The 12,557-nt window shown below is 39.6% G+C and overlaps 1 protein-coding gene across 1 annotated transcript; it reads left to right on the forward strand.

The window, feature by feature from the left end:
* Positions 1 to 2,326: 2,326 nt before the first annotated feature.
* Positions 2,327 to 10,606, forward strand: naaladl1 (N-acetylated alpha-linked acidic dipeptidase like 1). Its single transcript, XM_030415889.1, has 19 exons — positions 2,327 to 2,644; positions 2,898 to 3,070; positions 3,584 to 3,705; positions 5,050 to 5,169; positions 5,700 to 5,892; positions 6,085 to 6,178; positions 6,265 to 6,369; positions 6,574 to 6,659; positions 6,755 to 6,874; positions 6,963 to 7,048; positions 7,386 to 7,449; positions 7,781 to 7,848; positions 7,944 to 8,035; positions 8,193 to 8,286; positions 8,693 to 8,774; positions 9,122 to 9,295; positions 9,654 to 9,741; positions 9,839 to 9,931; positions 10,212 to 10,606. Exons 1-19 carry the CDS (start codon positions 2,448 to 2,450, stop codon positions 10,387 to 10,389), a joined length of 2,229 nt encoding a protein of 742 aa, XP_030271749.1. The 5' UTR covers positions 2,327 to 2,447; the 3' UTR covers positions 10,390 to 10,606.
* Positions 10,607 to 12,557: the final 1,951 nt, after the last annotated feature.

Genomic DNA, 12,557 nt, shown 5'->3' on the forward strand with positions numbered 1-12,557 from the left:
GCCATTGTTTTGACAGTCTGACAGTCGTCTCTCATACTGTGTTTGTAAAAAGTACCCAGAAGTCATACTTGAGTGAAAGTGAAGATGTTATGTTAACCCTCATGCAACTGTTGTATTAATGCGTATCGCATACATTCCTTTTCTTTTAAATGTCAACCTCAGATCATATAATATATCTATAATACACTGTGTATATCATGTTTCAGTTAAACTTTTTTCCTTCACCCCACTGTCATTACAGCGTTAAATCATGCACCCCATATTATCAGGCTTTTATTCCGTGGTCCTGGATATGTTTCTGCAATTTTTATTATTTTACACCAGATATGTCAATTTACCTGTATTTTGGCCTGATATATGCTATTTCTCATGTGTGCTGTTTGCCATGTGATAAAACCAAACCCTCATGCAACTGATAAAAGACCACATTTAGTACCAAAAAATGTTCCATGTCAAAAATACCATAAAATGTGTGTGTGTGTGTGTGTGTGTGTGTGTGTGTGTGTGTGTGTGTGTGTGTGTGTGTGTGTGTGTGTGTGTGTGTGTGTATATATATATATATATATATATATATATATGTATATATATATATTTATATTTATTTCATAAACAAATGGTTACAATCCTGAAAACAAATTAATGATTTGTAATTACTATCAATGTAACCTAGTGAAAGTTGAAAATTATATTTAAATTGAGTATTTGCATAGAAGTTTTTGACATGGAACAATTTTTTGTACTAGTCTGAGTAATTAAAAAAAGTTTTTTAATCAGTTATCCGAGGGTTAAAAGGTCAAAACCATCTTAAGTGCTAAACCTTTGCTAGTCAGTTATACGTTGTGCTGTAAACCGAAAAAGGGAGACCGTGCTAACATATAGAATTAATGTCTGGGATCATACTATGCAGGGTGATGTGAAGTGTGTGAATGTGCAGGTTCACATCAAATGGGAGAAACTCAGTGAAGCTGTTGGGAGTCAGACAGGAAGCCGTCAGGCCTGCCTTATATCAAAGACTGCAGTAAGTGTCCTGAGTCACCTTCTCAGACCTTCATGTAGCCATGATGTCATATTAAAGTGCTTCCTCCTCTCCCTCAGTGAAAAGTGGGACTTGTCTGCAGTGTTCTTGTGAGCCCTGGGGTGATGAGTTTAGTGTTCACAACTGTGCAGCAAGTCAGCGAAGTGGCAGCTATAGTTGGAATGAACTCTGACCTGTATGGCGATCAGACCCAGAGAAGAAAGACACCTGGTCTCACAGATACCTAACAAAGGTCAGTGCCTGCAGATGTGGGGCCCAAATTAAAGGCAGAGTATGTAAGATTTGTCAGTTGCTGTTCATGAACACACCTAGATTGGTAAGTGATTCTTGTGGAGAGGTCGTTGAATACTGACAGTTTGGGATGGCAGACACCACTACAGTGTCACTGTTGGGACACCCAGACTGATACAGTAGTGATTGCTAGGCACGGCAGGACAACTTTATATGTACAGCACATTTCATGCAAACATAGTCAATTGTGGTTTACAATTTTTTTTTTAAATGGTAAAACAAAATACAGAAGTTGTTTTTTTCTGTCATCTGTCCTCAAGATTAAAAAAAACATGTAAATAAGGAATTCAATGAACCAACAGTTCAAAGAAACAAAAATCAGAAATTCTCTAAATCGGTTCAAAGCATTATAAATACACAAATGATTAAGGGAGAGAGGCGTGGTTTCCTTTGGGGGGTTAATTTTTCACAGGACTGTCATCAAACAAGTTTCATACTGAACGTCATGCACCACCGTGAAAATCTCCTTGTGGTGCAGTAGTTATGTTGCATGACTTATATACTTATTTATATGTTTGTATTGTTATATTTAAGTCAATAAACTGACTAACTTATTGATGTAATGAAGATGAGGATACACAATACAGGATTGTAGCAATACAAAAAGCTTCTCCCTCCCCATCATCACCTCAGCTTTGACTGATAGAACAACTACTCGTTCAGCAGATCAGAGGATTATATTGAGCTGAAAAGACAATTTGGCTCTTAAAAGTCATCTAGTACTTAATTCTTTGAATAGGGTCAATTTGCATGCATAACCTCCCTTAAGACACTTAAGAAACTGGCGAGGATCCAAAGTTTTAAACAAAATAAAAGAAGCTCTATCTCGAAATAGTTATTCCACACTCACTGTTTGAGTGTTAACATGCAAAATAAATGGATTTACACGGACCTAACACAGATAGACAAAGGGATAAAGTCCATCCCATCTGCAAACATTAACGAGTAAACTTTACAATGAGCATGTCTCTTTCTTATGGGAGGTCTTCTGCAGCTGCACCGGTGTTGCAGTGATCATTTGGGCCTGGCTTCAGAAGCAACACTAACACATTCCTGACCTTTGGAGAAAGCTCGCTGTCAGGCAGATTCAGGTGCAGCGAGAAGGGAAACAGAGAGGAGAATGATATTAAAGGTGGTGATTTCGGTCGTGTGTGCTGTTTCCGTGCTGACCGTAGGGATCCTGATCGGCCACTTTGGTATCGACAAGGGCAGCTCAGCACCGTCCTGGGTGAATGATGTGGCGAAGGATGTGGACGAAGCCCTCATTGAGAAGTTCTTGTCTGAGGTTGACAACATGCAGATTCAAGAGAACTTGAGGTGAGTTGATGAATGTTCAAATTTAGATTTTGTTCTTCAGTCAGACTTTTATCTTTGTTTATTTGTTCAAGTGAGCCACCTATAAACGGCAGCTTTTATATTTCAAATTGAGGTGTCTCGTTCTGAATAAATTGAAGGCTAATCAGCATTCTTATTGGAATAGTCCTTATTATAGACATGTTTGGTTTTGGACAGTACAATTTGAAACATCCAATTCAATCAAGATTTTCTGAAACCTCATCTTCCTCCACAGGGAGTTGACCAAGGTGCCTCATATGGCCACCACACCTGGAGACGAGCAGACAGTGAAGCTTATGCTAGAGAGATGGCGGGACCCTGAAACCGGCCTGGACGACGCCTGGAGAGAGGAGTACATGGTTTACCTGTCCTTCCCTGACACCAAGAACCCCAACAAGGTCACTGTAGGTGAGTGGACTTCTGAATGTGTAAAGGGGAGACGAGACGGTCACACCATCCCGCTCTGTTCAGTACGTTTATAAAGGCTTAAAGTCACTGGTTCGCTTGCATTTCCACACAATTTGTGATTGTTTATGAATATGGAGTGGAGTAAATCATCATCCTTTACTTCATGTGTTGTACTGTCTGATTTACTGCTATGAAAGCTGCTGTAAAACTGGATCTCATTTATCTGTAAGATCTGCAGGTCTATCCCAGGGAAGACAAAGTCCTCAAGCCACTCATGAATTTATTACATTTAGCTCGTGATGTTTCCCATCAAAATCAGCTTCATCTGGAAGTCATACTTTTTTGTTTTGAAATACCATTTAAATTCCAAACTCAACACGACGAACCACAAACAAAACTGGAACTAATCTATAAAAGTCCCCAGGTTTTGACAGCACTGAGCCGGTTTTCATTCTGCCAGAGTTTCACTTTATTTACCGGACGATCAGTCACCACGAGTTGTTTCCATTTCAGTGAGTCCATCAGATACCGTCATATACACTGCCAGAGAGAAAGAGAAGCCTTACACTGCCGACCAAGATGATCCTGAGGTGGTTCAGCCGTACGCTGCGTACTCCCCTCCTGGAAACCCAAAGGTAAAGAGCTGCATCCTGACGTATCTGAAAATCTATGAAACGCTCCTTTAGATCTCTGACAGCCCCAGGCAGAGCTTTTTATACATCTGATTAGTAAAGGTATCCCTTATCAGAATCATTCACACTGTCAATCACTGAGTCACTGAAAAAGTGGCCTGGCATTCAGTGCAAAAATCATTAAAATAACTATTCATCATTCAGTTTTACTTGTAAATACTCCAATGAATTCACAACTCTGTAGTTTTGTGTGCTTATACTGATAAAGGGACCTCTAATATATATGTACTTAATGGGATGAACAGAAAGGGCCCCATGATGTTAAGTCATTCTGACCTTAAAGTGCTGCATATAGTCCTCGACATTCTTACTAGAGGTCCACCGGGAATGTACATCTGATTTCCTACTGGGTGAGTGTATTTTTACACCAAATGAAGATTATTTAGAGTATTTTCTCACTATTTACACAGATGGGTAGAACAGTGGACGGATGAAAGGATATGCTGCGTTTATGGAACTTCCTGTTTATATGAAGCGCACATAACTTCTGAGAAGTAACTCACTGAAACAACAAGAAGCATGTGATTGTCACATCCCTGCATTACACAGCACACGCTTACCTGCGTTAACCTTTGAGGCATCATCTGACAGATAAGGCATATTTATCGCTAAGTCATTGTTGTAGTTATGGCTCATTAACATATTTTACTACTCTGCTGTCAGAAATAAGAATGTGTCTAACAGACAAGTCATTACCTTACAGCAGTGATGGTCCATGGTCTGATGATAAGCTTTCGGGGAAGGTTTAGTTTATACATGTTTATACAACAAGAATACATTGGAAGGGAAAGATGATAAAACATAGGAGACCAATAATTGATCTTTTTCTTTATTTAAAAAACATTTTTTTTTAACATTTTTTCAGTTTATAGTCGAAGTCAGATACTCTATGATTCAGGCTCAAACCTTTTGCATGTCTTATCAAGGACTGATAACATGACATGTTATGATTGATTGAGATGATAAACCAACAACAAAGGGCTCATCTGTTAAGAATGGACAAGGCCAGCTGTCTGTAATATCACTATCTGTGATCATATATATAAGGGGTGGAGGAGGCCATAATAAGGCTTTGAATGAAAATGATAAGGAATCAAATAAATCATGAACGTGATAAAAATACAGTATATATTTTTTATTATCTCCCAGACTGACAAAGGGCAGCTGTAATTATTACAATTTGTCTTGTTAAAAGATCACGTTCCTCATAAAAGATCTTACTCCTGCCAAAGGTTCATGGGTTGACTGCTCAAATTGACTCACTGTTGACTCTTCGGATGGTTTTAGGGGAAACTGGTGTACGCCAACCAGGGGAAACCAAGTGACTACCAGGAGTTGAACAAGACAGTGGACCTCAGAGGAACCATCGCTATCACCAGATATGGTGGAGCAGGCAGAGCTGCTAAAGTGAGTTTGCTTATAAAATTATAAGCAGGAACATTCTGTACAAGAGAGACAACAGTTACAAACACATTTTATTGTGATAGTGGAGAACATGTGTGAAAGTGTAATTACTTTAAAACTGTTTTATTATCATTTTATTAATATTAGTGTTATCATGCCTTGAAAATGTTTACAGACAGTATACAACCAGATGTGTTTATATTGCACTTTACAATCTTTTAGTTTCTTAATGAAGCTTGTAAGAAATGATTACAAAATATTTCACGTGTTCACTGCATCACTTACTCTCTGCAATGCACATATCACCAATCAGCACCATGTAAATAGGATGTATTCCCATATTAGAATTTAGAATAGGATTGGGTAAATCATTGTGAATATTTGGTTTGTGTATAGTTTAATATCAGTAGGGAAATGGTTGTACTGCAATGCCTCTAGCTGGTAGTGCCTGTTACATTAAGTTGAATTAAAACATAAATAAATGATGTAAATGAAACTCAAGTGTTGACAAATGCCGTATGTGTCTCATCCAGGCCATCAACGCAGCACCCTACGGTGTCATTGGTGTGCTTGTCTACACAGACCCTTTGGACATCAACGATGGTCTCATGTCAGACATCAATGAGACGTATCCTCACTCCTGGTACCTGCCTCCCTCTGGAGTGGAGAGGGGTGGCTTCAGCACTCACTATGGAGACTTGCGCACACCCTACCTGGCTGCCAAAGGTAATCACACAGACTTCGCAGTGGTGTTTTTATTGTGTCTACAGCTGCACTTTGGTACAATACTACCTGAAGGTGGGACATACCTTTAAAGATAAAGTTGGATACTTTTAAATCATTTTTTTACTATGTTATTGTTACTTTTCTATAAATTCCTCAGCATTATACTGTACTTTTTTTTTTTTTTTTTTGCAGAGGACACCTACAGAATTCCTGTTGAGGACATCACAGGGATCCCTCCCATTCCAATACAACCAATCGGATTTGAGGATGCCTACGTACTAATCTGGTTTGTGATGACAGATATCTGCTTTAGGAGTAAATACAGGCCAAAATGATTGCATGATTCTAACGTTTTTTTGTTGGTCATTTCAGTGAGCTGGGAGGAGAAGCAGCTCCAGCTGATTGGCAGGGAGCATTCAACTGTTCTTACAACATTGGAGGTCCGGGGTTCAAACAAACATCTGCTTTCAACAGCAGGTAGCCAGATACACTCAGGCATTAGCTGCATTTGAAGCTGATCCAGGAGTTTTTTTTTTTTTTTTTATTGAGCTATGCCTGTTCATAATCAAACCTTTCTTTTAAAAGTCTGATACAATCTATCTATCTATCTATCTATCTATCTATCTATCTATCTATCTATCTTGTTTCCTTCATCCTTATAACTTCCATCCTCTTTTCCAGCGATGTGAAACTGGAGACCTTCAATCATGGAGAACTGAAGAACTCCTCCAATGTCATGGGAGTTATCAGAGGGAGTGTTGAGCCAGGTGAGACTGGAAACAGTGTCCAAATCAGCCATTAGATTGAATCTGTTTTCACCTTGTAATCACTCTGTTTGTGCTCTGTGTGTGTGCATCCACAGACAGGTATGTGATCTATGGGAACCACAGGGACAGTTGGGTTCACGGTGCCATCGACCCGAGCAGTGGGACGTCAGTCATGTTGGAATTGACCAGAGTGTTGGGAAAGATGGTAAAGCAGGGTGAGGATACTAAAAGCTGTACAAACTTCTAATTGTTTGGCATATATGGCTGAATAAAGAGTTATTTTTTCATTCTTGTCTGTGGCAGGCAAATGGAGGCCTCGCAGGTCAATAATATTTGGAAGCTGGGGAGCGGAGGAGTTCGGCCTTATCGGCTCTGCAGAATACACAGAGGTGATTTCAATGAATCCACAAGCTCAGACATCACACTAACCAACATTCTTTATTTTTTGTTTGTTTGTTTTAAGGCAAGAAAGATCACTCTTCTTTTAAAAAATGGAATTCATAAAGCAATTGTTGTTGTTCATGTGAACACGCATAGGTTTTATGGATACAACCATCCTTGGCATGGTGTCTAATGATATCAAACTTTAGATGGATACTCCTGTTTAACAAACAACAACAACAATCACTAAAAAACACAACTCCAGCTAACTTTTCTGACCTGATTAAACTGCTTGTATGTTTACTGTCACTGACAAATATGACCTACATCTTGTCTTTTCTCCAGCAATACTTCACCAAGCTCAGTGAACGGACTGTTGCTTACATCAATGTGGATATAGCTGTCTTTGGTAAGAAGCCCTTCCTGCCTCCCAGGAGTAGACATCCAATGCCTTGTAACAGTCTCAGTCACCTGGACAGATGCCGCGATAAAGTTGGACAAATTATGACAAAAACTACTTGTTTTGAAAAATGAAAACTTGTTAAAAAATGAACATTTCAACACAGATGTTTCTAGGTTTGTTCTGGAAACTTTCTGAATTATTTTATGGTACACAACGCATGAAGAGAAATAGCTGTCGCTATAGGTTGTGTTAACTGACTGCCAGTCTTGTGCCTCGGAGCTGTTCAAGTTAATGGTAATGCTAATCCAAAAACCCGCATTCGTCTTCCACTCCTCAGCCAACGCCACTCTCAGGGCTTCAGGGATGCCGTCAGTACAGAATGTCATCTTCAAAGCAGCAAAACAGGTGAGCTCTTTAAAAAAAACAACTTATGTCACTCCAGGTGGTTCCTTTCTAGAAGTTTAAGGAGGCTGTTACATGAAAATGTGTTCCTTGTCCAGGTCAATGCAGCTGGAATGGAGTCAACATCTGTGTACGACAACTGGATCAAATATTCCAACTGGACAAGCCCGGAACATGGACTCATTCCCAAGTAATGGACCACAGTTAAACCTCATGAGTTTTCCTCACATCTTGCATTGCATCATGTGAAAAGAGTTATTTAGGTTTTTATTTTACATTTTTTGGAACTTTGCAGAACTGATTGGTTGTTGGCCCATTGCTGATCTATTGCTGTCTTACTTTAACAGGATGGGACACCTCACAGGAGCAGGGAGCGATTACGCTGCCTTTGTCCATTATCTGGGAATCACTGCCATGGACATTTCATACACATATGACAGGGTATGACAGAAGTCCTCATAAGCTTGCTGCATTTGAATTACTGTACTACAATACATTTTTGTGTAATGACCATGTGAGAGGCTTTATGTACAGTAGGACATGGACACCAAATTAATTCAAATAAAAGTATTTTTTTTAGTCCTCTATTGTCATTTAGTTTCCTTCATTGGGTCCAAGGCACATTCCTCCTCCCTGTAAATTGGATAAATCTTACATTTGTTGCACTTTGCTGTCATTCTGCACTGTTCCTCTTAAGTTGTCTTATTTTGTCTCGTTTGAAACAACCTGTCACCCAGCAAAGGTTTTTCTCTGCCTCAGTGAGCTTGTGAGGAGAAATCAGAAGTGAACTGATCTCATTCAGTCAGTCATGTAACTTCTATTAGATTGATTTGATTTCTTCTTACAGAGTAAAACAAACGCTCGGATCTACCCTGCTTACCACACAGCATACGACACCTTTGACTACGCCTCAAAGTACATTGATCCAGGTGGGTAATGATGTCACATACCGGAGATTCTTGTAAGCCCTGATCCCTTTTTCTGTCAAGGTACTGCAGATTATGCTGTCTTTCATGTCATAACAGTGGAAAATGTGGTCTATTTCAACAAAGAAGCTTTCATTTCTTAGTTTTTTAGTCATTTTCTCCAACTTCGGATTTTAAATTTGCCAACTACAAAGAAAGTATTTTGAACTACATTTTTCAAGGAAGCTGATAACCAAACTAGATAACTCCCCCAAGGCCAATCTTTCTATAGTTTAACGTCTTACATTGTGAAGTAATAAGTAGCTCAAAGTAGCTTCCCCGACACTGATTCTAACACTTCGTCCTCTCAGGGTTCTTCAGTCACCAGGCTGTTGCCAGGACAGCAGGGAACGTCCTGATTCGATTGGCGGACAGCCTGGTGTTGCCACTCAACTGCAGTGACTATGCTGAGCTTCTGGAGATGTACCTCAGCAGGGCAGTGGATCTATATCAGAGCAAACTGCAAACCATATCCATCTCCATGGGTAAGGACAGGACTGTTGGAGAAGAGTTTATGTTTCAATATGTATAGACAAGAATGCAGTGAATTTGATGTCTTCTTTCTTGTGTTTTGACTTGAGGGGCCATCTTGCGCCAAAACAGCTGGAATAATTGACTTTCTAAATTATTTATCAGCGATGTTTCTGACTGGAACCTGTATTCCCCAAAATGCTCTTTGTAACAGGAAAAAAACCTGAAGACATCTGTGCTAAAAACATGTCTTCTGGCTGCACTTAAGAACAGAACAAACAACAGAAACAACATCTGTTTCTCCTACTAGAGGGTTAGAGAGGGTGAAATCTTTGCCGAGAGGCTGCACAGCTGACCTGTGTCTTATTTCAGAGCCACTAAAAAGTGCAGTGGCCAGCTTTCGCAGTGCAGCTTCTCATCTGGACCAGATGATCCTCAGTTCAGACCTGGCAAAAGAAACGTAAGAGCAACATCATACATATGTTGTTATCTCCTCTGCTGCACACATATAAATTAATTTCAGTCCATCCCCTCTCTCTCCGACTCTCTTCTCTTAGACCAATGAAGGTCAGAAGGATCAATGACCAGCTCATGCTGCTGGACCGAGCTTTCTTGGACCCTCTTGCCTTCCCAGATAAATATGCATTCAGGTAAGAACATTTTATGACAGCCTCAAAATAAAACTAAGCTGCCATGTGTAGTTCCTCTGTACTTGACAGTCATAAGGTAAATGCATGCAAAGGCAGTAGGAGGAATGGAGGGTTATGCCACTGCCAATTTTCCTGATCACTACAACACTACTGATTCGGATTCCAACTATTGTTTAATTTTGAAAAAAACATTAATGGTTGCCAGATTCAGTTTCACCACTAAGTTGACATTTTTTAAAAGGAATGTCTTGTCTTCTCTGTTTCCTTGTGTGATACACAGGCATGTTATCTGGACCTCAAGCAGCGCTGGCATGTCAACCTTCCCAGGTCTGGCTGATGCCTTCGCTAAGGCTGAGTCATCAGGACAGTCTAGCGACTGGGACAAAGTGCACTACCACTTGTCCGTCCTGAGCCAGAACATCGCGGGTGCTGCCAACACATTGGTTGACGTCATATAGAACAGGAGGAGGGAGGAGAGAGACTGCACTTGCACTGTGATTTTATTTTATTTTTTTCAAAAAGATAGGGACCTGGAGCCGGTTAGGCCATGATAGGACTATTTATGGACGATATTAAGTGAGGTGATATAGGAATAAATAAACAAAGCACACCACTGAAAAGTAAAATGATTGATGTATTCTACTTTTGTAACATGATTAAAATATTTCAATATGATGAATGTTTTTTTTTTAAAACACTTCATTAAAGATGAACTACAATTATTATTGTTATTATAGATTTAGTTATTCTAAATTAACACCAGCTGTTAAACTGAATGCACAATGAGCGCCATAAGAACAATAATGAAGAAAAGGCTATGACAGAAATGTCACTGACGTTACAAATGACATAAGTGACACATATCCACCTCATTAAAGTAAAAAAAGGTACAGACACTCTCTTATTTTCCATGTGCTTATAAAATAAAAAAAACTGTCTTTGTTTTCTTAACCACCTCATTAAAACTGAGGAGATGACAGGATAACTGAATATCTCTAAATCAGGGGTTCCCAAATTTAAAAGTACTGTATTTTTAAGATGGAAAATGGTCCTTGGTCCCCAAGTTTCCACACTATAAGTGTCCACTATTCTCAGAACTGAAAAAGTATAATTAGTGATAAATAATAATTAATAAAATGTACTTGTTAATTTTCCTTTATAAACATCTGTAAGGCTGCATGTATCATTATGGCGGTCCAGCTTTGGCCCGAGGGTCCCACTTTGGGCAGATCTAATCAAACTGAATGTTGATATTACATCTAAATCTGTAGAATAGTGTCAAATCTGACTTTTCTTTATTGTTGATGCATTTCAATATTGAGGTATTTCAATAAACTTTTTATATAAATGTAAAGAACTGAGTGATAGCAGAGTGTTCCTTTGTTCTCACAGCAAAGATCTCTTCAGAATTACAATTTAGAGTACTGACATTGACATGGTACTATTTTTTTATTTCAAAGATCAAATGCTCACACAAGATCTGTGTGACTGTGTGTGTCAAATGTATTTTGAAAGGAGCCGTAAGCCACCAGACTGAAAGGGAAAAGCTGACAGACACTGCAGAGCCATTACGCCAGAGTGATGCAACGTAATACTGGGTTAATGATCCAGAAATTAATGGATCAAGACCATCCTCCACTGGTGTAATGGCACACAATGGAATGATGTTTAAGTTACAAGAACTGGCGCAAAGGTTGGTCCAATTAAGTGGAATGCTTGTGAGCTGTCAGGGATATCAGGCAATCGGCACCTTGATATGTCAGCGTTCACAGCAACATGAGATGACAATCAGAGCTCCAAAGACACTAAATCACCTGAAGCCAGACTGCAAGTGCAAATTATCGAATGCTTCATCTGGTTTGGTCTGGGAAACATCGACTGCACCTCACTGAAAACCTACACATACTTTATGGGCCTCAGTTGCATCCTGTTTTAGGCTGCTGCCTGGGTGCAGGCCTTATTGTGCAGCCGCAATACTACTTCCTATCACCAGGGGTCAGAAAATGCTTTGAGACAATCCTTAGAGCCAAGTCAGCATTTGGGATTAGTGTTTGGGAAGTGTAGCTTCCACAAAATTGAGTAGCAGCAGTGGCAACAAATCACTACTGAAATGGTAATCGAAGACGAACGGTGACAACATCTGAGGAGAGAAATGAGATGGAAGAGTATAAGCATGAATAAAATGTCTACTCCTTAACTTATTTCCTGTTCAGGCTCTCCTGTAAACACAGGTCTCTCAGGGATTGCTGGTTTTATCCAGACCCCTCCTCTCTGGTTAAAGCCCACAGTGTTAGTCACGCTCATCTGAGCCCTTGCAGCCGCTGCAGAAACACAATTTGGGGGTAGCACTGGTGTGTAAATGAATAACTGTGAGTTTGTGTGGGTTGGTAGTTCTGAGTGGTGGATGGGTACGTTTATGTTCATCTTTCATCCTCCCTCGAAAAAGAAGGGTTCCTTCGGTTCTTGGTTGTTCTTAAATTACAAACACTTCTACTTAGTGACGTTAAATGTCACTTAGCAGCATGGTGAGGTTTTTAAAAGTGGCCTATAAAGCAACACATTGACACCTAACAGAGCCCTGCAAGCGAGCTGAATGTCTATCAGTCACAAAAACTACGTAACAAGC

This window comes from Sparus aurata, chromosome 5 (genome assembly GCF_900880675.1).
Source record: "Sparus aurata chromosome 5, fSpaAur1.1, whole genome shotgun sequence".
Lineage (NCBI taxonomy): Eukaryota > Metazoa > Chordata > Actinopteri > Spariformes > Sparidae > Sparus > Sparus aurata.